General features: G+C 51.1%; 2 protein-coding genes across 2 annotated transcripts in view; both read right to left on the reverse strand.

Moving 5' to 3' along the window:
- LOC145339397 (prominin-2-like) overlaps window positions 1–4581 on the reverse strand; it is a 67169-nt gene extending 62588 nt beyond the window's left edge. Inside the window, exon 1 of the mRNA XM_080183849.1 lies at window positions 4263–4581. Coding sequence (XP_080039975.1) covers window positions 4263–4581 — 319 coding nt within the window. The remainder of the gene's footprint in view (window positions 1–4262) is intronic.
- Window positions 4582–22480: 17899 nt separating this feature from the next.
- LOC145339396 (LIM domain-binding protein 1-like) overlaps window positions 22481–27081 on the reverse strand; it is a 17633-nt gene continuing 13032 nt past the window's right edge. Inside the window, exons 8-9 of the mRNA XM_080183848.1 lie at window positions 25089–25258; window positions 22481–23212 (exon numbers count right to left, since the gene is read on the reverse strand). Of these exons, the coding sequence (XP_080039974.1) occupies window positions 22985–23212; window positions 25089–25258 (398 nt within the window). The 3' untranslated portion in view covers window positions 22481–22984. The remainder of the gene's footprint in view (window positions 23213–25088; window positions 25259–27081) is intronic.

Genomic DNA, 27081 nt, shown 5'->3' on the forward strand with positions numbered 1-27081 from the left:
GGGACAGTGTAGAGGGAGCTTTACTCTGTATCTAACCCCGTGCTGTACCTGTCCTGGGAGTGTTTGATGGGGACAGTGTAGAGGGAGCTTCACTCTGTATCTAACCCCGTGCTGTATCTGTCCTGGGAGTGTTTGATGGGGGACAGTGTAGAGGGAGCTTCACTCTGTATCTAATCCCGTGCTGTACCTGTCCTGGGAGTGTTTGATGGGGGACAGTGTAGACGGAGCTTTACTCTGTATCTAACCCCCGTGCTGTACCTGTCCAGGGAGTGTTTGATGGGGACAGTGTAGAGGGAGCTTTACTCTGTATCTAACCCTGTGCTGTACCTGTCCTGGGAGTGTTTGATGGGGGACAGTGTAGAGGGAGCTTTACACTGTATCTAACCCCGTGCTGTACCTGTCCTGGGAGTGTTTGATGGGGGACAGTGTAGAGGGAGCTTTACTCTGTATCTAACCCCGTGCTGTACCTGTCCTGGGAGTGTTTGATGGGGGACAGTGTAGAGGGAGCTTTACTCTGTATCTAACCCCGTGCTGTACCTGTCCTGGGAGTGTTTGATGGGGACAGTGTGGAGGGAGCTTTACTCTGTATCTAACCCCGTGCTGTACCTGTCCTGGGAGTGTTTGATGGGGGACAGTATAGAGGGAGCTTCACTCTGTATCTAACCCCGTGCTGTACCTGTCCTGGGAGTGTTTGATGGGGGACAGTGTAGACGGAGCTTTACTCTGTATCTAACCCCCGTGCTGTACCTGTCCAGGGAGTGTTTGATGGGGACAGTGTAGAGGGAGCTTTACTCTGTATCTAACCCTGTGCTGTACCTGTCCTGGGAGTGTTTGATGGGGGACAGTGTAGAGGGAGCTTTACTCTGTATCTAACCCCCGTGCTGTACCTGTCCTGGGAGTGTTTGATGGGGGACAGTGTAGAGGGAGCTTTACTCTGTATCTAACCCCGTGCTGTACCTGTCCTGGGAGTGTTTGATGGGGGACAGTGTAGAGGGAGCGTTACTCTGTATCTAACCCCGTGATGTACCTGTCCTGGGAGTGTTTGATGGGGACAGTGTGGAGGGAGCTTTACTCTGTATCTAACCCCGTGCTGTACCTGTCCTGGGAGTGTTTGATGGGGGACAGTGTAGAGGGAGCTTTACTCTGTATCTAACCCCGTGCTGTACCTGTCCTGGGAGTATTTGATGGGGGGGCAGTGTAGAGTGAGCTTTACTCTGTATCTAACCCCGTGCTGTACCTGTCCTGGGAGTGTTTGATGGGGGACAGTGTAGAGGGAGCTTCACTCTGTATCTAACCCCGTGCTGTACCTGTCCTGGGAGTGTTTGATGGGGACAGTGTAGAGGGAGCTTTACTCTGTATCTAACCCCCGTGCTGTACCTGTCCTGGGAGTGTTTGATGGGGACAGTGTAGAGGGAGCTTTACTCTGTATCTAACCCCGTGCTGTACCTGTCCTGGGAGTGTTTGATGGGGACAGTGTAGAGGGAGCTTTACTCTGTATCTAATGCTGTGCTGTACCTGTCCTGGGAGTGTTTGATGGGGACAGTGTAGAGGGAGCTTTACTCTGTATCTAACCCCCGTGCTGTATCTGTCCTGGGAGTGTTTGATGGGGACAGTGTAGAGGGAGCTTTACTCTGTATCTAACCCCGTGCTGTACCTGTCCTGGGAGTGTTTGATGGGGACAGTGTAGAGGGAGCTTTACTCTGTATCTAACCCCCGTGCTGTATCTGTCCTGGGAGTGTTTGATGGGGGACAGTGTAGAGGGAGCTTTACTCTGTATCTAATCCCATGCTGTACCTGTCCTGGGAGTGTTTGATGGGGACAGTGTAGAGGGAGCTTTACTCTGTATCTAACCCCATGCTGTACCTGTCCTGGGAGTGTTTGATGGGGACAGTGTAGGGGGAGCTTTACTCTGTATCTAACCCCGTGCTGTACCTGTCCTGGGAGTGTTTGATGGGGGACAGTGTAGAGGGAGCTTCACTCTGTATCTAACCCCGTGCTGTACCTGTCCTGGGAGTGTTTGATGGGGGACAGTATAGAGGGAGCTTCACTCTGTATCTAACCCCGTGCTGTACCTGTCCTGGGAGTGTTTGATGGGGGACAGTGTAGACGGAGCTTTACTCTGTATCTAACCCCCGTGCTGTACCTGTCCAGGGAGTGTTTGATGGGGACAGTGTAGAGGGAGCTTTACTCTGTATCTAACCCTGTGCTGTACCTGTCCTGGGAGTGTTTGATGGGGGACAGTGTAGAGGGAGCTTTACTCTGTATCTAACCCCGTGCTGTACCTGTCCTGGGAGTGTTTGATGGGGGACAGTGTAGAGGGAGCTTTACTCTGTATCTAACCCCGTGCTGTACCTGTCCTGGGAGTGTTTGATGGGGGACAGTGTAGAGGGAGCTTCACTCTGTATCTAACCCCGTGCTGTACCTGTCCTGGGAGTGTTTGATGGGGGACAGTATAGAGGGAGCTTCACTCTGTATCTAACCCCGTGCTGTACCTGTCCTGGGAGTGTTTGATGGGGGACAGTGTAGACGGAGCTTTACTCTGTATCTAACCCCCGTGCTGTACCTGTCCAGGGAGTGTTTGATGGGGACAGTGTAGAGGGAGCTTTACTCTGTATCTAACCCTGTGCTGTACCTGTCCTGGGAGTGTTTGATGGGGGACAGTGTAGAGGGAGCTTTACTCTGTATCTAACCCCGTGCTGTACCTGTCCTGGGAGTGTTTGATGGGGGACAGTGTAGAGGGAGCTTTACTCTGTATCTAACCCCGTGCTGTACCTGTCCTGGGAGTGTTTGATGGGGGACAGTGTAGAGGGAGCTTTACTCTGTATCTAACCCCGTGCTGTACCTGTCCTGGGAGTGTTTGATGGGGGACAGTGTAGAGGGAGCTTTACTCTGTATCTAACCCCATGCTGTATCTGTCCTGGGAGTGTTTGATGGGGACAGTGTAGAGGGAGCTTTACTCTGTATCTAACCCCGTGCTGTACCTGTCCTGGGAGTGTTTGATGGGGACAGTGTAGAGGGAGCTTTACTCTGTATCTAACCCCGTGCTGTACCTGTCCTGGGAGTGTTTGATGGGGACAGTGTAGAGGGAGCTTTACTCTGTATCTAACCCTGTGCTGGACCTGTCCTGCCCCAGTTGACATCAATGGGGATGAAGTAGAAAGGGCTGAGAGCTTCAAGTTTTTACGTGTCCAGATCACCAACAACCTGTCCTGGTCCCCCCATGCTGACACTATAGTTAATAAAGCCCCACCAATGCGTCTACTTTCTCAGAAGACGAAGGAAATTTGACTTGTTCGCTGCGACTCTCACCAACTTTTGCAGATGCTCCATAGAAAGCATTCTTTCTGGTTGTATCACAGTGTCACAGAGGTTTACAGCATAGAAACAGGCCCTTCGGCCCAACTTGTCCTTGCAACCCTTTTTTTTAACCCTAACCTAGTCCCAGTTGCCCCACTTGGCCCATATCCATCTACCCATCTTACCCATGTAACTGTCGAAATGCTTTTTAAAAGATAAAATTGTACCCGCCTCTACTGCTGCCTCTGGAAGCTCGTTCCAGACACTCACCACCCTCTGTGTGAAAAAATTGCCCCTCTGGATCCTTTTGTATCTCTCCCCTCTCACCTTAAACCTGTGGCCTCTAGTTTTAGCCTCCCCTACCTTTGGGAAAAGATCTTGACTATCTTGCTGATCTGTGCCCCTCATTATTTTACAGACCTCTGTAAGATCACCCCTCAGCCTCTTATTCCCCAGGGAAAGAAGTAAATGCCACATTGGTATGGGCTCCTGCTCTGCCCAAGACTGCAAGAAAGGGTTGTGAATGTAGCCCAGTCCATCAGGCAAACCAGCCTCCCATCCATCGACTCTGTCTACACTTCCCGCTGCCTCGGGAAAAGCAGCCGGCATAATCAAGGACCCCAAACACACACCGGACATTCTCTCTTCCACCTTCTTCCATCGGGAAAAAGATACAAAACTCTGAGATCACGTACCAAGCAACTCAAGAACAGCTTCTTCCCTGCTGCCGTCAGACTTACGAATGGAGTTACCTCACATTAAGCTGACCTTTCTCTACACCCTGGCTATAAGACTAACTACATTCTGCACCCTCCCCATTCCTTCTCCCCTGCCTACTCTATGAACGGCATGCTTTGTCTGTGCCGCCCGCAAGGAACGATCACTTTTTTCCACCGCATCCCAGTGCACGTGACAATAATAGACCAAAGGAAACGACGAGGGAGGAGATGTGAAGATTTGGAAACCTGCTGGGAAGGGATTGGGTTGAACGGCGTCCAGGTACCGATTCACCATGTCGTACAGAGGCTCCAGCGACCCCGCGTCCCCGCTCAGCTGGCTGAAACCGCTTTCAAACACAGGCTGGAGCTCCAGGCGTTCGGCCGTACAATTCGGAGAGGCGGCCTGCCCAGGGAGGAGGGAGGCCAGGGCCACAGCGAGGCACAGGGGCAGCACTTCCCGCCGCATCTTCCCGGGATTCCGGCTCAGCTCTCCGCAGCTGCTGGCTCCTGCGAAGAAGAAAGAGAAAACCCTGAGCTGAACCTCCCCGCTAAAGCCAAACGTCATCCCTCATCCGAGAACGGCTGCCCCACAGCGCCAGGGACCCGGGTTCGATTCCCGGCTCGGGTCACTGTCTGTGTGGTGACGACACATTCTCCCCGTGTCTGCGTGGGTTTCCTCCGGGTGCTCCGCTTTCCTCCCACAGTCCAAAGGCGTGTGGATTGGGTGGATTGGCCGTGCTAAATTGCCCCTTAGCGTCCTGCGATACGCACCTCAGGTGGTTGTTATCGTGTGGTGTAGGTACACCCACAGTGCTGTTAGGGAGGGAGTTCCAGGATTGTTATTGGACATCAGTCAGTCCGTGTGGTGTAGGTACACCCACAGTGCTGTTAGGGAGGGAGTTCCAGGATTGTTATTGGACATCAGTCAGTCTGTTTGGTGTAGGTACACCCACAGTGCTGTTAGGGAGGGAGTTCCAGGATTGTTATTGGACATCAGTCAGTCCGTGTGGTGTAGGTACACCCACAGTGCTGTTAGGGAGGGAGTTCCAGGATTTTGACCCAGCGACAGTGAAGGAACGGCTGATATATTTCCAAGTCAGGATGGTGAGTGGCTCAGAGGGGAACTTGCAGGTGGTGGTGTTCCCCATGTATCTGCTGCCCTTGTCCTTCTAGATGGTAGAGGTTGTGGGTTTGGAAGGTGCTGTCTAAGGATGAGTTGCTGCAGTGCATCTTGTCGATGGTACACACTGCTGCTACTGAGTGTCGGTGGTGGAGGGAGTGAATGTTTGTGGATGGGGGGCCAATCAAGCGGGGCTGCTTTGTCCTGGATGGTGTCGAGCTTCTTGAGTGTTGTTGGAGCTGCACCCATCCAGGCAAGTGGGGAGTATTCCATCACACTCCTGACTTGTACCTTGTAGATGGTGGACAGGCTTTGGGGGGAGTCAGGAGGTGAGTTACTCTCCGCAGGATTCCCAGCCTCTGACCTGCTCTGGTAACCACTGTGTTTATATGGCTGGGTCCAGCTCAGTTTCTGGTCAATGGTAACCCCCAGGATGTTGATAGTCAGGGGTGGGGTGGGGAGCGTGGATTCAGCAATGACAATGCCGTTGAATGTCAAGGGGCGATGGTTAAGTCCCTTGTTGGAGATGGTCATTACAACACAAAAAGAGGCCCTTTGGCCCATCGAGCCTGTGGTGGAAACCAAGCACCTATCCATTTTCCAACATCTGATCCAAAGCCTTGTACATTTTATTCTTTCAAGCAATCATCTAAATGCTTCCCAAATGTCAGGAGGAGGGAACGCAGGATCTGAGGCAGGAATTCCAAGGAATGGGAATCAGTGGAGAGGAGAGGCGGAATTTTCCCACAGGAATCCTAACGGGCAGAGCAGGTGAAAATCTCGGATGGGATTCTCCAGTCCTGGGGAGAGCACGGTCGGAAAATCCCCTCCACCCCCTCTGCTCCCACCTTCCCGAGATTTCTCACCTTCACTCCGGAACATGCCAAGAGTGGCATCGCCTGAGCTTCCCAATTGTGGGAATAATGCCAGGTTGGGAAGGTGTTAAGTCCGGAACAGGTTGGGGGTACATCTCCTGGTTCCCCCCCATGCTGACACTATCGTTAATAAAGCCCCATCAACGCCTCTACTTTCTCAGAAGACTCAGGAAATTTGGCATGTCCGCTACGACTCACACCAACTTTTACAGATGCCCCATAGAAAGCATTCTTTCTGGTTGTATCACAGCTTAGTATGGGCTCCTGCTCTGCCCAAGACCGCAAGGAACTACAAAGGGTCATGAATGTAGCCCAATCCATCACGCAAACCAGCCTCCCATCCATTGACTCTGTCTACACTTCCCGCTGCCTCAGGAAAAGCAGCCAGTATAATTAAGGACCCCACACACCCCGGACATTCTCTCTTCCGCCTTCTTCCATCGGGAAAAAGATATAAAAGTCTGAGGTCGCGTACCAACCAACTCAAGAACAGCTTCTTCCCTGCTGCTGTCAGATTTTCGAAAGGACCTACCTCGCACTAAATTGATCTTTCTCTACACCTTAGCTTTGACTGGAACACTACATTCTGCACCCTCTCCTATCCTTCTCTATGAACGGTATGCTTTGTCTGTATAGCACGCAAGAAACAATACTTTTCACTGTATCCCAGTACACGTGAAAATAATAAATCAAATCAAATCAAATTAAAATGTCAGTCAGTGGCAATCAGATCTAAGCAGGAAAGTTGGAAAAATATCTACGGCCTCGCAGGAACCGTCACCCCCCCGAGCTAACTTTGCAAATACTCCATTAGCTGCTCAGGAGAGAGCCGCAGAATTCTTGGGTTACTGGAACTGGGGCACAGCTTTGAAATCATTTCCACCTGGAGATGGGGAGGGATTTTCTTCCTTCAGACGGTGCTAAGTGTGTGGAACTCTCTCTCCCCCTGGGGTCAGTGGGGGGGTAGTTGCTGACACATCCCAGGCCAGGTTAGACAGATTCCTGAGGAAATGGAGGAGGGGGTAGCAGGAGAGTGGTGAGTCGATGACAGGCACAGTGGCACAGTGGTTAGCACTGCTGCCTCACATCTTTGGACACTAAGGGACAATTCGATTCCTGGCTTGGGTCACTGTGCGGAGGCTGCACATTCTCCCTGTGTCTGCGTGGGTTTCTTCCGGGTGCTCCGGCTTCCTCCCACAGTCTGAAAGACGTGTTGGTTAGGTGCTAAACTCTCCCTCAGTGTGTGGCGACTAGGGGATTTTCACAATAACTTCATTGCGGCATTAACGTGAGCCTACTTGCGACGCTATGAAATAAACTTTGAAATGAACCTCGACAGTGAGGATGGTATAAGGGGGCAGAATGGCCTCACTAGCTCCTGGCTGTCACGTTCCCCCGACAGATGGGATCATTAGGGGGTGGCACAGTGGCACAGCGGTTAGCACTGCTACCTCACAGCGCCAGGGACCCAGGTTCGATTCCCGGCTTGGGTCACTGTCTGTGTGGAGTCTGCACATTCTCCCCATGTCTGCGTGGGTTTCCTCCGGATGTTCCGATTTCCACCCACACTGCAAAGATGTGCAGGTTAGGTGGATTGGCCATGCTAAATTGCCCCTTAGTGTCCAAAGATGTGTAGGTTAGGTGGATTGGCCATGCTAAATTGCCCCTTAGTGTCCAAAGATGTGTAGGTTAGGTGAATTGGCTAGGCTAATATGCTCCTTAGTGGCCAAGGAGGTGCAGGTTAGGTGGATTAGCCATGGTAAATTGCCCCTTAGTGTCCAAAGATGTGCAGGTTAGGTGGATTGGCCATGCTAAATTGCCCCTTAGTGTCCAAAGATGTGCAGGTTAGGTGGATTGGCCATGCTAAATTGCCCCTTAGTGTCCAAAGATGTGCGGGTTAGGGGGATTGGCCATACTAAATTGTCCCTTAGTGTCCAAAGATGTGCAGGTTAGGGGGATTGGCCATGCTAAATTGCCCCTTAGTGTTCAAAGATGTGCAGGTTAGGGGGATTGGCCATGCTAAATTGCCCCTTAGTGTCCAAAGATGTGCAGGTTAGGGGGATTGGCCATGCTAAATTGCCCCTTAGTGTCCAAAGATGTGCAGGTTAGGTGGATTGGCCATGCTAAATTGTCCCTCAGTGTCCAAAGATGTGTAGGTTAGGTGGATTGGCCATGCTAAATTGCCCCTTAGTGTCCAAAGATGTGTAGGTTAGGTGAATTGGCTAGGCTAATATGCTCCTTAGTGGCCAAGGAGGTGCAGGTTAGGTGGATTAGCCATGGTAAATTGCCCCTTAGTGTCCAAAGATGTGCAGGTTAGGGGGATTGGCCATGCTAAATTGCCCCTTAGTGTCCAAAGATGTGCAGGTTAGGGGGATTGGCCATGATAAATTGCCCCTTAGTGTCAGGGGGACTGGTTAGGGTAAATGCATTGGGTTAAGGGGGTAGGGCCTGGGTGGGATTGTGGTCAGTGCAGACTCGATGGGCCGAATGGCCTCCTTCTGCACTGTTGGGATTCTATGATCACCCCAGCCTCAGGGGCTAACTTTGACAGCACACCCCCCACGCACCTCCCCCCAACCCTGTGTCAGGCTAAAGAGGGAGCAAAGAGACTCTTACCTGCCCTGAGCCGTTCCAAAATTGCGTCCCGTCTGAAGTGAGAGAAGTATTTGTTTCTTGCTGGAGGAAAAGGCACCGTCTTCCTGCTGGGGGTGGAGGGGAGACCGGAGCTTGACACGAAACCTGTCGGACAGGTTCGAGCTCAGTTTCAAGGGCGGAACAATCTCAGATGGGAAAGAAAAGAGACACAAAGCAAAGGGAGGAAGATCTGATCATCAAACACATCCTGAATCACTGCTCACTCGAGGGTGTGGTGACAGCTCTCGTTGGCGCAACCTGTACTCCTTAATTACACCTTCCCTGGATGGTATGTGACCTGTACAGGCAAGAACGTCACGTAACTCTCTCACAAACACGCACACGGAGCCCCCGAAATCACTTCACGCTGCATCCCAGCTGGCTTTTGACCCCCACTCCTCAAGAGGTAACAGGACTCAGCCGGCGGTTGGCACCGCTGGCCCGCAGCGCCAAGGATCCAGCTTCCATTCCTGGTTTTGGGTCACTGTCTGTGTGGAGTCTGCACGCTCTCCCCCCATGTCTGCGTGGATTTCCTCCGGGTGCTCCAGTTTCCTCCCACAGTCCAAAGATGTGGAGGTTAAGTGGATTGGCCATGCTAAATTGTCCCTTAGTGTCCAAAGATGTGTAGGTTAGGTGGATTGGCCATGCTAAATTGTCCCTTAGTGTCCAAAGATGTGCAGGTTAGGTGGATTGGCCATGCTAAATTGCTCCTTAGTGTCCAAAGATGTGGGGATTAGGTGGATTGGCCATGCTAAATTGTCCCTTAGTGTCCAAAGATGTGCAGGTTAGGTGGATTGGCCATGCTAAATTGTCCCTCAGTGTCCAAAGATGTGCAGGTTAGGGTGGATTGGCCATGCTAAATTGCCCCTTAGTGTCCAAAGATGTGCAGGTTAGGTGGATTGGCCATGCTAAATTGTCCCTTAGTGTCCAAAGGTGTGCAGGTTAGGTGGATTGGCCATGCTAAATTGTCCCTTAGTGTCCAAAGATGTGCAGGTTAGGTGGATTGGCCATGCTAAATTGCTCCTTCGTGTCCAAAGATGTGGGGATTAGGTGGATTGGCCATGCTAAATTGCCCCTTAGTGTCCAAAGATGTGCAGGTTAGGTGGATTGGCCATGCTAAATCGTCCCTTAGTGTCCAAAGATGTGCAGGTTAGGTGGATTGGCCATGCTAAATTGTCCCTTAGTGTCCAAAGATGTGCAGGTTAGGTGGATTGGCCATGCTAAATTGCTCCTTCGTGTCCAAAGATGTGGGGATTAGGTGGATTGGCCATGCTAAATTGTCCCTTAGTGTCCAAAGATGTGCAGGTTAGGTGGATTGGCCATGCTAAATTGTCCCTTCGTGTCCAAAGATGTGCAGGTTAGGTGGATTGGCCATGCTAAATTGCTCCTTAGTGTCCAAAGATGTGCAGGTTAGGTGGATTGGCCATGCTAAATTGTCCCTTAGTGTCCAAAGATGTGCAGGTTAGGTGGATTGGCCATGCTAAATTGCTCCTTAGTGTCCAAAGATGTGCAGGTTAGGTGGATTGGCCATGCTAAATTGTCCCTTAGTGTCCAAAGATGTGTAGGTTAGGTGGATTGGCCATGCTAAATTGTCCCTTAGTGTCCAAAGATGTGCAGGTTAGGTGGATTGGCCATGCTAAATTGTCCCTTAGTGTCCAGGGATGTGTACGTTAGAGGGATTAGTGGGTATAATATGTCGGGATATGGGGGTAGGGCCTGAGTGGGATTGTGGTCAGTGCAGACTCGATGGGCCGAAGGGCCTCTCCCTGCACTGTAGAGATTCTATGATTCTTGTGCACATTTTACGTCTCCTGCGCCAATTTTCCATGTTTGTTTGTTCCTGTTCTTGCTCCATATCTCAGAAGGAGAACAGACTCATCATCTTACCCACAGTGCACCCACAGAACCATAGAATCATAGAACCCTACAGTGCAGAAAGAGGCCCTTCGGCCCATCGAGTCTGCACTGAACACCATCCCACCCAGGCCCTACCCTCCTATCCCTACGTATTCTACCCACTAATCCCGCTAACGTCCGCTAACCTGGACACTTAGGGGCAATTTCTTAGGAAATGGGTAGCGATGGCACGTATGGCCAACGTGGAAATATCTACTGGAGGAAGATGACGCAAGTTGGTGATTAAAGGATGACGTGGTTAAAGCATTGGAAATATTCAGCTGATCTGAGAGAGGGAGGCTGAATGATGCCGGAGGAACCTGAGGAATGTTTTTTGGGAAGTCACAAAGTCAGTCGGTGGGGGGAGAATGCCTGATAATGTTACTTGCATGGACTTCCAGAACACACGTCATAAAGTGCCACACGAGAGACTTTTAACCAGGAGAGTTGGTGGCGCTGTGGTGTTGTCACTGGACTGGTGACACAGAGGCAAGGGGTGGGATCCCGATCCGAATCCCACCACAGCAGCCGGTGGAATTTAAATTTAAGTCATGAAATCTGAAATTTAATGCTGATCCCAATTTTTGGATCTCGTGGATTCGGATACAAGGGGATTTTATTTATTCATTTGTAGGAACTGGCTGCGCTAGTGTTTATGGCCCATCCCCGGTTGCCCAAGGGCAATTTCGACTCAACCACATTGCTGTGGATCTGGAGTCACTGCAGAGCCAGGGACCCGGGTTCAATTCCAGCCTCGGGTCACTGTCTGTGTGGAGTTTGCACGTTCCCTGTGTGGGTTTCCTCCGGGTGCTCCAGTTTCCTCCCACAGTCCAAAGACGTGCAGGTTAGGTGTCATTATAGTGACACTAATAAGCTTTAATAAGGTGTAGGCTAGCTTTCTAGAGTTCATTAACAAGGACACTCCTGAGGCAAGCTGAAAGAAACTCAAAGCTTCCACACGATGCCAAAATTGAGCGGGTGCCCAATAGCGAGCAGCGATGGATTTGTTAACCAAATCGGAATCCATCCCAATTAGAATATAAAAGGAGGGAGGTCTTGCTGCAACTGTACAGGGTACTGGTGAGGCCGCAGCTGGAGTACCGTGTGCAGTTTTGGTCGCCGCACTTGCGCAAGGATATTTTGGCCTTGGAGGGAATGCAGAGGAGGTTCACTAGACTGATACCAGAGTTGAGCGGGTTGGACTATGAAGAGAGGCTGAATAGACTGGGCTTATACTCATTGGAGTTTAGAAGGATGAGGGGGGATCTTATAGAGACGTATAAGATAATGAAGGGGATGGATAGGGTAGAGGTAGAGAGATTCTTCCCGCTCAGGAAGGACAGCAGGACTAGAGGGCACAGCCTCAAGATAAGGGGGAGGGGGGCAGTTTAGAACGGAGTTGAGGAGGAACTTCTTCACTCAAAGGGTGGTGAATCTCTGGAATTCTCTGCCTGTTGAAGTGGTGGAGGCTACCTCGCTAAATATATTTAAGACATGGGTAGAAAGGTTTCTAATAGACAAGGGAATTAAGGGTTATGGGGAGAAAGCGGGAATGTGGAACTGAGCCACTTCAGATCAGCCATGTTCTTATTGAATGGTGGGGCAGGCTCGAAGGGCTAGATGGCCTACTCCTGATCCTATTTCTTATGGTCTTATGTTCTTATCTCTGTCTATATGGAAATCTGGGAGTTTATTCCACAGGTCATTGCAAAATAAATAAATCCTGAGGTGATACGTGTTAAGTGGCAGAGTTTTACTGTGTAACCATGAAGTGATTAAAAGATTATGTGCGTTGATTTGACTTGCTTTATTGTTGCCACAGAGGTGGCACAGTGGTTAACACTGCTGCCTCACAGCGCCAGGGGCCCGGGTTCAATTCCTAGCTTGGGTTATTGTCTGTGCAGAGTCTGCACATTCTCCCTGTGTCTGTGTGGGTTTCCTCCAGGTGCTCCGGTTTCCTCCCACAGTTTGAAAGGTGTGTTGGTTAGGTGGATTTGCCATGTTAAATTGCCCCTTTAATGCCAGGGGAATTATGAGAGTAAATATGTGGGGTTAAGACGATAGGACAAGACCTGGGTGAGATTGTTATTGGTGCAGACTCAATGGGCCAAGTGGCTTCCTTCTGCAATGTAGGAATTCTAGGAGTCTCTGTACTGGGATACAGTGAAAAGTATTGTTTGATTTATTATTGTCACGTGTATTGGGATACAGTGAAAAGTATTGTTTATTATTGTCACGTGTATTGGGATACAGTGAAAAGTATTGTTTGATTTATTATTGTCACATGTATTGGGATACAGTGAAAAGTATTGTTTGATTGGTTATTGTCACATGTATTAGCATACAGTGAAAAGTATTATTTCTTGCGCACTATATACACAAAGCATTCTGTTCGTAGAGAAGGAGAGAGTGCAGAATATAATGTTACAATTATAGCTAGGGTGCAGAGAAAGATCAACTTGATGTAAGGTAGGTCCATTCAAAAGTCTGACAGCTACAGGGAAGAAGCTGTTCTTGAAGCGGTTAGTACGTGATCTCAGACTTTTGTATCTTTTCCTGATGGAAGAAGGTGGAAGAGAGAATGTCAGAGGTGTGTGGGGTCCTTGATTATGCTGGCTGCTTTTCCAAGGCAGTGGAAAGTGTAGACGGAGTCAATGGATGAGAGTTTGGTTTGCGTGACAGACTGGGCTACATTCACGACCTTTTGTCATTTATTGTGGTCTCGGTCAGAGCAGGAGCCATACCAAGCTGTGACACATCCGGAAAGAATGCTTTCTATGGTGCATTGTAAAAGCTGGCGAGAGTCGTAGTTGACAAGCCAAATTTCCTTAGCCTTCTGAGAACTTTGATGGGCTTGCTTAACTATCGTTGTTGGTCATCTGGACACCTAAAAACTTGAAGTTGTCCACCCTTGCTACGTTGTCCCCATGTAGAGAAATGTCAACTTCATGTGAAGTAGGGCTATTCAAAGCTCTGACAGCAGCAGGGAAGAAGCTGTTCTTGGGTTACTTGGTATGCGACCTCAGATTCTTGTATTATTTCCTTCTCCTGTTACGGGAATGGGAGTTGTGCAACGAGGAAGAGATTGGGGAAAAATACTTTGCCCTCACTCTCAACAAGCCTCTCGAGTGTCACTATGCCTGGAGCCCCGACTTTGAGTCAATTAACCTCAAATTAGACTCCTCCAAATTAAGGATAACACTTCACCCGCCCGATAAACCAATGCCTGCAGCTCCTTTCGTGGGGTGTTTACTGAGGACATTCACGCTCTGTTTGCCAGCGTGAGACCAAGACGAGCTAAGATAAGGACATTTATTTCCCCCACCCTTCTACACCTGTCTTCAGCCCCTGTGGGAATTAGCACGCTATCGGGTTCGAGCAAACAGGTGTAAAGATCCTGGTTCAGCACAGGGACTAAACAACAGATGAGTATCATAGAATCCCGACAGTGTGGAAGGAGGCCATTCAACCCATCGATCCCCATTACCTCACATATCTATCCAGCTAATCCCTTGACACGAAGGGACAATTTAGCATGGCCAATCCACCTAACCTGCACATCCTTAGACACAAAGGGGCAATTTAGCATGGCCAATCCCACCTAACCTGCATGTCTTTGGACACTATGGGGCAATTTAGCATGGCCAATCCACCTAACCTGCACATCTTTGGAGTGTGGGAGGAAACCAGAGCACCCGGAATAAACCCACGCAGACACGGGGAGAATGTGCAGACTCCACACAGACAGCAACCCGAGGCCACAATCAAACCCAGGTCCCTGGCGCTGTGAGGCAGCAGTGCTCACCACTGTGCCAAAATCATCGCACAGTATTTAACAGAAAGTGAAAGTGCTAAAACCTTCAAGAATTAGTTCCGTCCCGATAAAGATCGTTTATCTTTCAATCAATTATTTGTCCTATGTACACTACTTGTGAGGCATTAACTCAAAGCCACATAGTTTGGATGGTTAATTCACCTGCTGAGTGACACAACTGCGAGGGAGAGACTGATTCAGATAAACACGAGTTCATCATTCTCACGCACACACCCACTCACACACACACATACACGCACGCACACACTCACACACCCACATACACGCACGCACACACTCACTCACACACACATGCATGCACACACTCACTCACACACCCACTCACACACATACACGCATGCACACACTCACTCACACACTCACTCACACACACACACACTCAAATACACACATTATTATACCATAACACACGAGTGTGGGTGGAAGATTATATTGTTTACACCACAAATATTCTGGTGTCAAATCAAAACAGCAGTCAAAGCTTCCGTGAGCCCCTGGCTTCGCTTCTTGCCAACTCTTCTCCACAATTCTCAAGGACAGCAAGTGACTATTTTCAATTTTTTTTCGTTTCGACAGACACTGACAGAACAGTGGGTAGAAGAATGATAACTACAGTGGGACCACAGTGGGTTAGCACTACTGCCTCACAGCCACCAGGGACCCAGGTTTGATTCCCAGCTTGGGTCACTGTCTGTGTGGAGTTTGTACATTCTCCCCACGTCTGCGTGGGTTTCCTCCAGGTGCTCCAGTTTCTTCTCACACTCCAAAAAAATTAACTATGCTAAATTGCCCCTTAGTGCCCAATGATGTGCAAGTTAGGTGGATTGGCTGCACTAAATTGCTCCTTTGTGTCCAAAGATGTGTAGGTTAGGTGGATTGGCTATGGTAAATTGCCTCTTAGTGTCAAGGGACTGGCAAGACACATGGGGTTTTGGGAACAGTGCCTGGCAGAGATTGCTGTCGTGCACACGCGATGGGCCAAAGGGCCTTCTTCTGCACTGCAGTCATTCTATGATTCTTGCAATCTTATTCCGTCAGTCCCGGCGAGTCTTCAAAGATGGAAGCACCACATCTAGTTGGGACAACCAGTGAAGCAGGGTTTGTGAGGAAGTATGGAAAAGTGAAGAGTTTGACAGGGACAGCAGGAGAGAGAGGAGGCAAGGCAAAGTTATCCGAGTACAGTGCGGCACAGCACAAAGATGGGGCAGAGGGATGAGGAAAGAGCTGCGGGCAAAAGGTTGTGAAGACTACTTGAGCAACTAGTGGAGAGTCAGGAACTGGGCAAAGGAGGAAGGAAGGCAGCAATGGAGCAATGAGGAGTGGCGGGGAAATCATCTGTCAAGACACACCAGACGTATCGCAACAGCCTGGCATTACTGCAGCAAATTCTGGTGGTCACACTACATGGAGGCTTTGGAGAGAGAGTTCAGAAAAGGTTTACCAGGATGTTGCCTGGTCTGGAGGGTATTAGCTGTGAGGAGAGATTGAATAAACTGGGTTTGTTCTCCCTGGAAAGATGGAGGCTGGGGGTGGTGGTGGTGGTGGTGGGGCCGGGGATGGGGTGTGTGTGTGCGACCTGACAGAAGTTTATAAAATTACGAGGGGTGTAGATAGGGTGAACAGTGGCAAGCTTTTTTCCAGAAATGACAATTACAAGGGGGCACAAATTCAAGATAAGGTGGTGGGGAGGTTCAGTGGAGATGTGCAGGGGAAGTTTTTTTTACACAGTGGGTGGTGGCAGCATGGAATGCACTGCCAAGTGAGGTGGTTGTCGCAGATGCATTAGCCACATTTGAGCTCTGACAAAGGGGCATCTGGACTCGAAACGTCAACTCTTTTCTCTCCTTACTGCCAGACCTGCTGAGATTTTCCAGCATTTTGTCTTGTGGTTTCAGATTCTGCAACAGTTTGCTTTTATCCAGCAACTTTTAAGACTTGTCTGGATAGACACATGAACAGACGGAGAATAGAGGGATACAGGAGGTTGGTCCAGATAGGACAATGTGCTCGGCGCAGGCTTGATGGGCCGAAGGGCCTGTTCCTGTGCTGTGCTGTTCTGTTCTTGCGCTCTAAAAACAGCCATTGCAACACTGACGTGCCTTTTAAAAAGAGCGTTGTGCCACAAGAGGATGTGTAAGCGAGTTAGAAACCAGTAGGGAGCCCAATCGAGCAGCAGAAGCAAAGACCCGATGGCGCTAAGCGGGGAGACGCAAAGAATGGTCCGACATGCAGAGCTGAGAAAAAAGTATTTTATTCAAATGGCTTAACAATTGGAAATACAGGTTAAAGCAAACAAGTTGCTGTCTGCAGTGATCTAGTACAAAAAGATGGAACATTGTTCTTTTGTTTTTACACACGCGTTACACCTTCAGAAAAGTATTCCTGCCACGTACGCCTTGTAGTGCTTACACGTCACCCAGGGTTTTTCACAGCTTAGTAAGAACAAAATCAGGTGAAGAATGTACAAGTCACGCATGGGATTTAAAACGGACAAGGAAGGGAGCTGGGACCGAAGGGTCACCTTTAATCCAGAGCTTGGTTTGTCTGACGCCCGTTACTGTCTGAACCCTGACCCAGGGTGACGATCGTGGGCAGCCCTGGGGGTCCCGTGGTACACAAGCCTGTGTTTTTGGAACACAAAAGGGGGACTGCGCCCACCACTCATTACCTCAGCCTGCAGACCCGCTGCTGTGCACGGCCAGGCCCCAGATAAAGGCTGCTCGCAACCGGGAACTGTCAGCCACCCCCGACGAGACACACGGGCCAGACCCGGCCCCTGACTGACGCCAAGGGGCCCACGGCTTAAATCAGCACCACCGCCCCCCCCAACCCCCAAACCCCCGGGATAATCTTTCGAGGACCCCTGCACCGTCCGCAGCACGGACAGGCGAGCAGGGTGGACAGAAAGCACTCGGTTTTGGGCGAGAGCGCGGTGGGTGGGGAGTTTGGGGGGGGGGGGGGGGGGAGGAGGAGGAGGGGAGGAGAGGGTTGAGTGTTAGTCGGCAGTCAAACGAAAGCAGCGATGCCGCGGGGCAAGCACGCACGCGCCTGAAGCCGGGGAACTGATGTGTGGAAGCCCTCGGACGTGACACACGCGCGGGCACACACACGGCACGTGTACACATGTATGTTAAACCCGATCAGGTGCCCAGTGGTGTCTGCGAATCCCCTCCCACACAAGTCAAGAAGCACAGGTGGGACCTGGGAGGGGTAAAATCAAAAAGGTAGTTTTGGCAGTTTGAGTGATTCAGATATTCTCACAAGGGATATGGCCCAAAGGCGGGCAATTGAGATTAGCTTAGCGGTTAAAAACTGGGCGGCACAGATAAGTTCGGCTGAAGAGCCTGTTTCTATTCTGTGAACCTCTGTGACTCTGGTAACTCACCCCTCACGTCATCTAGTTCATTCTCCAGACAGAAACGTGGGTGCTGTCGCACTCCCTGAATCTGTCACCGGTGCAACAAGGGATAAATTTCCAACAGTAAGACACTGAAAGCAGGCACACAAAGCTAATGGGTACCTTCCAATACTTAACTGAACATCTCAACTACCTTCAAGGGAGAGAAACTCGGGACAGTAATTCCTCAAGACTCAAGGATTCCCAACATGACGCTCAGATGCCTTTCCTGGAGCAGGGAGCCTGACCAGATACATCAGGACCAACTGACGGTGGGATAAAAGTGACTAACTCGATGGAGGGAGTTGGTCTGAACAGGCAGAGGGTGCCATAGCCCACCAGGATCCATCCACCCGCTGCACAGCACTGGGCAGATCTGGGCAAACATCCAAGCGGGACAGTGGCACGAGGGGGCTCGGACTTCCATAACGAGGTGACAGGCAAGAGTATAACCCCCTCTCCACCCCGAGACACCGCATCAGGAACACAAATCAAGATATTCGCCATTCAACCAGACACAAGGGACTGGGAGACAATTTCACTGCTGCTGCCTCTGCACATCCCAGACTTTCTCCCATTTCCTGGGCACACAGATAAAAGCTCTGGTGGCGACACAACTCAAGGGGTGGGGAGGGAAGGGTCGAGGGCAGCACGTGCAGGAGCTTTGCAAGTTGCACTGGCCCACACTTTGGCACTGTCACTCTTGAGTCTCTGAGAGGCCCCTCATGCGGGCTTTAATGTCTTGAGTGGGGTGTATAGGTGCTTCCCCCCCTCCCTCCCAACAAGCACAAGTCAAAGCAACAGGGGATCTCTGCTGCCTTGTTTTAACTTGCCCACTCTCTCCACGGGGGTGGGCGGGGGGGGCACCTCTCTGGCTTTGGGTTCACCCGAAAAATAAAGAGACGCGTGCCCATCGGCGACGAAACCACCCCCCCACCCCCACCACCCCTCCAAAATAAAACCCACACGAAGGGAAGGTGGAGAATGCCACTCGACTATGTGGGCCCAGTAAGAGGAGCCTTCTGCACAGCCCCACAGACACGACAAGCGCACAGACAGCAGGGAAGACCCAACCCAACCCAACACGGTCTCCGTCCCTTCAGGGACGTGCTTCAGTGACTTACTCACAGCACAGACACTCCCTCCCGGACTCGCCATTCACCCACCGAGTTCAAGGGCGACAACACCTCGAATTTCTCTCTCTGGGCCAGTCCCGGCACCGACTGCGCTCGGAAACGTTCTCTTAAAAAAACAAACCGCGTTAAATCTTCTGTCCGCGTGCGCACACACACGCCCGCCTGTGCGTGCGTGCGTCTCCCGTCGCAGCCTGCGTGACGGGAGACAGGACAGCGACCGTTGAGGCTGTAGGGTGGGCTGGCTCCCTCCCAGACAGCCGCGCTGTGCCAGGGGGTGGGTGGGGGGACGCCGCCGCCGCAGGGGGGAGGGGGTGGGGGAGGGACACAGTTCAGCGTCCGCAAACCTCCAGGCCGCGAGCCAGTCTTCGGATTTCAAAGCCTTCAGGGGTTTGCCGGGGGTTGGGGAGACGGGCTGAGGGAGAGGGAAGGGGATGTCAGGGAGGGAGGGAGGGAGGGTGGTGGGGGGAAACCGAGCGGCAGATTAAACCCTGGACCGTCCTGCGGGGCGCACACCTCTGAGCTCTGCTGGTCACAACCGCGTCATTGACGGAGGCCGTGGGGGGGGGTGTCGGGGTTCTGTTCTTTCAGCTTAAGAATGGTGCATGGTGTGCAGGATCTAAACAGAATGGGAAAAAAAAAATTACCAAATTAAAAAAGGAGAAAGGAAAAATAAAAGCACTTTCCAATGCATACCTCTCTCTCAGCCTTTCTGGAGAGCCTGAAATATCCCATTAAGGCGGCCCACAGGTACCCAGGCGGTGGACAGAAGAGCCACAGGTCCCACTGGAAGGCGGGGTGGGAAGAGTGAGAACTCTGCTCTGGCAAGTTTGTAGACTGGGTTTTTTTTTTGTTTGATGCTGGAAATGTCTGCTCCACACCTCCACCAGCCCCTACCTCTCCAGCCGATGGAAGAACCTCGCAGGCTTCTACACGAGACAAAAACCCAATTCCCCGTCACTGGTTCTGACAGCAGGGTGACGGGGGAGAATGACATAACTCGACTCCGCAGATAACTGCGGACACCAACCAGGCGATCAAGACCAACGGGCGTCGTCAACTCCACACCCATGTTCTCGCACGAGGCACACACAGCGGCCCGCTCCAAAGAGGAGTATCAGTTGATGGCAGGGCAAAAAAAGGTAAGTGCATTCACTCAGGGCTGAAGCTAAACCCCACTCACTCCAATCGTGAGAACAGAGGAGGTTGGCTGGGCCCGACTGTAAACTCCAGCGCACACAACACGTATGGGGAGCTTTCCCCAATCTCACAACTATCTGACCAGGTTCAAGTGGGATTGGGGGAAGTATATTGAGATGGATAGAAAACTGGTTGGCAGAGAGGAAACAAAGAGTAGGAATTTATGGGTGCTTTTCAAGTTGGCAGGCAGTAACTCGTGGGGTGCCACAGGGATCTGTGCTGGGACCCCAGCTATTCACAATATATATTAATGATTTGGATGAGGGGAACAAAATGTAACATCTCAAAGTTTGCAGATGACACTAAGTCGGGTGGGAAGGTGAACTGTGGCGAGAATGCAGAGATCCTTCAGAATGATCTGGATAGGTTGCATGAGTGGGTTAATCCATGGTGATGCAGTATAATTTGGACAAATGTGCGGTTATTCACTTTGGAAGCAAAAACAAGGAGGCAGATTACTACCTGACTGGCTGTAAATTGGGAGAGCGGAGCATGCAGAGGGATCTGGGTGTCCTTGTGCACCAGTCACTGAAGGTAAGCATGCAGGTGCAGCAGGCGGCAAAGAAGGTAAATGGTGTGTTGGTCTTCATTGGGAGAGGTTGAGTACAGGAGCAGGGATGTGTTGTTGTAATTATACAGGGCCTTGGTGAGGCCACACCTAGAGTATTGTGTGCAGTTTTGGTCTCCTTTTCTGAGGAAGGATGTTCTTGCTCTCAAGGGAGTGCAGTGAAGGTTTACCAGGCTGATTCCAGGGATTGCGGGATTGATGTACGAGGAGAGATTGACCAGGTTTGGATTGTTTTCACTGGGGTTCAGGTGAATGAGGGAGCTCATAGAGATTTATAAAATTCTAACAGGACTAGACAGGGTAGATGTCCCCAATGGTGGTGGTGCTTGAGGCAGGGGGCAGTGTGCTCGGGGAGGAGGGAAGGAGTCCAGAACCAGGGGTCACAGTCTGAGGATTCAGGGTCGAGCATTTAGGACGGAGGTAAGGAGACATTTCTTCACCTGGTGAGCCTGTGGAATTCATTCCCACAGGAAGTAGTTGATGTCAAGACATTGAATGTATTCAAGAGGCGGCTGGATATAGCACTTGGGGCGAATGGGATCAAAAGGTTATGGGGAGAAAACAGGATTAGGCTATTGAGTTGGATGATCAGCCATGATTGTGATGAATGGCGGAGCAGGATTAAAGGGCCGAATGGCCACCTCTTGCTCCTATCTTCTGTGTAAAGCAGGAAGCAAAGGTGTTGGCCATGAGGGAAAGATAAGACTGTCAGGATCGTATTGGCTAGTCTTGGTAATGAAGCTCTTAGAAAGTAGAAGCAGCAGTAGGCCATTCAGCCCATCAAGCCAGTGCTAAGCACAAAGCGCATTGTTAGCTTGTCCAAAGAGGTGGGGAGGGTGGAGAATGTAAGCTTGGCACAGGAGAAATTTTCATTCCACATTTAAGATCGCCTGTTTCATTTATCACCCATTGAAGCCAACAAGTTTTACACGCACACAACAATTAACTCGAGCAGGTTTTGGGGTTATTTGGCAGGGGAGGGGAAGAAGAGGGTGCACATTTAGTACCCTGTCTGAAGGGTGGTTTAATCAATTTATTCACAGTCTACACATCCCACCGTGCTAGCCCCTGTGTGACAGGGAGACCTCAGAGTGAAGTTATCAGAGAAAGGGTTACAATCTGAAGGCTATTTGACCGGGTCAACATCAGAGCGAAAGGGTTGCCCATTTTCCCCTTCCAACCTTTCCCGCACCTTTTGCCCACTCTGGCAGAGAAAGACAGGTCATGATGACGTGGTGACTCACCTGACGAAGGGGCAAACCCCGAAAGCTTGTGGGTTTACTATCAAATAAACTTGTTGGACTTTAACCTGGTGTGGTGAGACTTCTTACAGAGGTCAGGTGCCATGCGACTCCAGCAAAGGATTCGAGAGATGGGCCAAGCTGGAATCCTTCACAAGAATCTTGGTTTACAAGATTATGAGAGGCATGGACAGAGTGGATAGTCAGATGACTTTTCTACCCGAGGAAAGAGCAAGTACTAGGGGACACAGGTTTAAGGTACGTGAGTAAAAGTTTAGAGGAGATGTGCGAGGCAAGTTTTTTTTTACACAGAGGTGGTGCATGTCTGGAAGGCGCTGCCCGGGGAGGTGGTGGGAGCAGGTACAATAGCGGCATTTAAGGAGCAGCTAGACGAATACATGAATAGGATGGGTGCAGTAAGATGTCCCACAACACCAGGTTGAAGTCCAACAGGTTCATCTGGAGTCGCAAGCTTTCGGAGCGCTGCTCCTTCATCAGGTGAGTGAAGGAGCGGTGCTCCGAAAGCTCGTGATTCCCAATAAACTGATTGGACTTTAACCCGGTGTTGTGACACTTCTCACTGTGGCCACCCCAGTCCAACGGCGGCATCTCCGCACCACAAATAGGACGGGAATGGAAGGATACAGACCCCGTCAGTTCCAGTTTCGGCAGGCATTATGATGGGTGCAGGCTTGGCAGGCCTGTTCCTGTGCTGTACTGTACGCATCCGCAGGCTAAGCACTCAAACATGGGAGCCCAGTGTGACCAAGCAGTGTGCAACTACCTCCCCGCCCAACACACACATCCAGAGATAGCGGTCTGGAGCAGGAGTCTGACTGACGCTGTTAGTCTGCAGAATGCTCCATCACACTGCTGCGTGGGGCCAGTACGCCAACCTCCACGTTTAATGCACTTACATCACTTTTCTGCCCTGGGATCACTGCTCGTGTGTGCCTGGGGCAGAATACCTGTTTGTGAGAGGCCTCGCCTCAATCCCCCCCGCCCGAGTCCCTGCCAAATCTGAAATGGGTTAGAAATAGCAAAAAAACAGGCTGCCCACACAGCGCCGTCACTGGGAAGTGGGGTTATCAGGCTTGCTGTCCTGGCTCGATGGTGGTGGTTTACTGCTCCAAGGGCTGCTAGTCCCCAAGGCGGGCAGGTTACGGTAGTCCTCCTCCTCCTCCTCCAGGCCATTGGTGGCATCGTACTGGCCGTTCTCTAACCGTGTGATTAACCGTTCATCCTGGTCACCGAGCTCCCCACCCATTAGTGCTGGCTCACCCACAACCAAAACGTCCTACAACAGGTGGGCAGGTCGCAACGATTAAACCGCAGCACAGACAAGCAGAACATACCTTCCTGCACCCCCCGCCCCCTCACCACAGACACACACACACACCCCTCCACGCGTTCCCCTCAAACGCAATCCCAGTGATACGGCACGGCGCCTGCTTCAATGGGACAGCTCAAGTGTTCGCGAGCACCGCTCACCTCATTACGCTTACAGGGGCTAGCGGAGACCTGTCTGACTCGATGGCGCAGTGGGTTAGCACGGCTGCCTCGCAGCGCCAGGGACCCGGGTTCGATTCCCGCCTCGGGTCACTGTCTGTGCTCCAGTCAGTCCGAAGGATGTGCAGGTTAGGTGGATTGGCCATGCTAAATTGCCCGAGTGTCGGGAATATTAGCAGGGTAAATGCAAGGGGTTGTGGGGATAGGGACTGGGCGGGATATATTGTCAGTGCAGACTCGATGGGCCGAATCAGATTTTATAAATCTCATTTGGAGTTGAGGAGGAACTTCTTCACTCAAAGGGTGGTGAATCTCTGGAATTCTCTGCCCGTTGAAATGGTGGAGGCTACCTCTCTAAATATACTTAAGTCACAGGTAGATAGGTTTCTGACAGACAAGGGAATTAAGGGTTATGGGGAAAAAGCAGGAAAGTGGAACTGATCCACTTCAGATCAGCCATGATCTTATTGAATGGCGGGGCAGGCTCGAAGGGCTAGATGGCCTACTCCTGCTCCTATTTCTTATGTCCTTATGCATGAACAGAGCCGGTCAGTACTACACTGGAAACAGAGAGTGCTCCTCAAACCCAGACCCTACAATAGACAGGATTAGAACTGAGAGAGAGAGAGACAGTGTAAGCAGCAGAGTAAAAGGGGAGCAGTAATACAAGTGTTCACTCACAGCTCCCTCTACAGCCACAGTTTGATATAGTCTAAACTTATAGCTACTTTCAATAAAGCACAATGAACGGACCTCAGCAAGAACGGTGTCAGAAATATTTCCCAGGTGGTCAGGGTCGCTTTGGTTTCAGAATGGGGAGGCAGGCAAGGCACTCAAACCCGGCAGCACCGTGAAGGCAGCCAGACGGTTACACAGCACTCGCACTAACGTCCCGCACCGTCCTCAACTGCCTTGGAGTGCAACTCAAAAACACAAGAAAGGGGGCACGGGGCAGCGTGTATACGTGTGTGTCTCTCTCTCTCTCTCTGTCTGTGTGTGTGGGGAGTGGGGGGGGGGGTGCAGGAGGGAGGATCAGCTTCTCGCATGGAAAAGAGAGAGATTTTTCTGGAGGTGGTGTCATGGTATTACCGTTGGACTCGCATTCCACGTACCCAGGCTAACGTTCTGGGGACCCGGCTTCGAATCCCGCCACGACAGACGGTGGAATTTGAATTCGATAAAAATATCTGGGATTAAGAATTTACTGACGACCATGGAATCATTGTTGATTGTCGGAAAAAACCCATCTGGTTCCCTTTAGGGAAGAAAATCTGCTGTCCTTACCCGGTCTGGCACCAAGGATGGCACAGTGGTCAGCACTGCTGCCTCACAGCACTCGGGACCCGGGTTCGATTCCCGGTTTGGGTCACTGTCTGTGCAGAGTCTGCACATTCTCCCCGTGTCTGCGTGGATTACCCCTTAGTGTCAGGGGGACTAGCCAGGGTAAATGCATGGGGATAGGGTCTGGGTGGGACTGTGGACGGTGCAGGGGAAGTGGGAGAAATGGGGCAGACACTGGCCCAGTAGTGCGGGGGGAGAGGGAAATGGGCCATAGTGCCGACTCCAGGCTGTGCGTGAAGGGGCCAGCTGCTCTGGCAGTGTCAGTGGCGGCTCAGAGACAGGTAGTTTGGTGGACAGGAGGAGAGAAGGATGCTTACAGGTACCTGAGTGGATAGGTTGAAGTTGGCGGCAGCCGCTGCTGTGCTGTTCTTCTTCTTTCCGCTCCCCCCACCACTGCCGCCGCTGCTGTTGCTGCCGGGTCCCGCCGCAGACATGGCTCCGCCCGACTGCTTCCTCTTCCGCCGCTTGGCTGTGGGAGGCCTCACTGGCTCGGCTGTGGGGGAGAGGGGAGGAAAGACAAGGCAGTGACGATGAGTAACAGAGGACTCGAACTCCAGGCAGAAGGCTACATATTTGAAACAGGGAGGCACTCAGTCCAGACACACACTGCCCTGTGTGAGAATCGTAGAATGCCGACAGTGCAGAGAGGCCATTTGGCCCATTGAGTCTGCACCAACCACAATCCCACCCAGCCCCAATTCCCGTAACCCCACGCATTGACCTACTAATCTCCCTGACACTAAGGGGCAATTTAGCATGGCCAATCCACCTAACCTACACATCTTTGGACTTTGGGGGACACCCACACAGACACGGGGAGAATGTGCAGAGTCCACACAGAGAGTGATCCAAGCTGGGAATCAAACCCCAGGTCCCTCGCGCTAAGAGACAGCAGCGCTAACCACTGTGCCACCCTGGGGAACAGACAGACTCTGCCGCCCCCTCCCCCAATGCACCAGGAGGACTGCTACTTTTCACAATCAATAGTTAAGAAAAATAACCCATATATACCCTCCTCCTCCTTTAGAAAATCCTCTTGCCCCCACCCCCTCCTTTCCCCACCACACCTCCTCCTGCCCCCCACCCCACCCCACCCCCTCCTGTCCCCCACCCCCCCGCCCGTAGGATCCTTTATGTGGTTTGCTTTAGTTTAAAAGCTTCATGTTAAGATATTTGTACCTATATTTCTAATGATGCTAAGCTGTTAAAAACTCAGTTTGGGATTCTGGGATGGGCTTAGAAATTGGCTGCATTTAAAACTGCAGTGCTAACAGAAATGGTTCTTTTCATAAACAAGCTTTCACGGTCCCCGGCTACCAACTGTGTGTGTTAGTTGAGGACTTGTGTACCTAGCTTTTTCATAACACAGATAAGCGAATGTAGTTACAGTGCTCTATACAGCTACGTATAACTCAGTGGGATTGAATCCTGTACAAGTTCAAGGCTTGATGTGGAGTTGCTGGCGTTGGACTGGGATAGACACAATAAATAGTCTCACTAGTAAGCAGTGAGAAGTCAAATCTGTACTGGGGCCAGCTCTCTGGGCCCCGTCTTTCTCTCTCTCGCTTGTAGAACATAGAAAAACTACAGCACAAACAGGCCCTTTGGCCCACAAGTTGCGCTGATCATATCTCTACCTACTAGGCTTACCTATAACCCTCAATCCTATTAAGTCCCATGTCCTCATCCAGAAGTCTTTTAAAAGACCCTATCGAATTTGCCTCCACCACCACCGACGGCAGCCAATTCCACTCACCCACCACCCTCTGAGTGAAATACTTACGCCTGACGTCTCCACTTACCCCTGACATCTCTCTCTCTCTCCAGTAAATCAGTCTTTTCCATTTCAGTCATGTTAATTAATAAGTTCTACTTTGGACTAGTTGTGTCTATTCTAAGAGGAGAACAGACCCCATCACCACCCCTGCCCCACTCCCGCTGCCCCCAACCCATCGTCTCACTGCCCCACATTAAGACCTGTGCTATACTTATTCCTACAGAACAGAGTCTGCAGTCTATGAGCCATTGACCCCTCCACCCCATCTCCCCAGCCTCCTACTCCCCCCAGAATTGGGACAGACGCCAGAGATGGAGACCCTCAGCCCATCGTGTCTGCTGCCAGCTGTCCAAATAAGCGTTGTGACTTTGTGCTGTCCCTTCTCCCCATGAACTCTGTACATAACCGTTCTATCCAAATAACCGCCCTGAAGGCATTCGCTGGGCTGTGTTGCTACTTGTGGGATAGGGTCTGCTTTTTTTTTGAAGGCGTGGGCTGACTCGAATTTCAACTGTAACACAGGCTGAAAGTAGTCTCTC

This window comes from Carcharhinus amblyrhynchos, unplaced genomic scaffold, assembly GCF_965287045.1.
Source record: "Carcharhinus amblyrhynchos unplaced genomic scaffold, sCarAmb.v2.hapA scaffold_444, whole genome shotgun sequence".
Classification (NCBI taxonomy): Eukaryota; Metazoa; Chordata; class Chondrichthyes; order Carcharhiniformes; family Carcharhinidae; genus Carcharhinus; species Carcharhinus amblyrhynchos.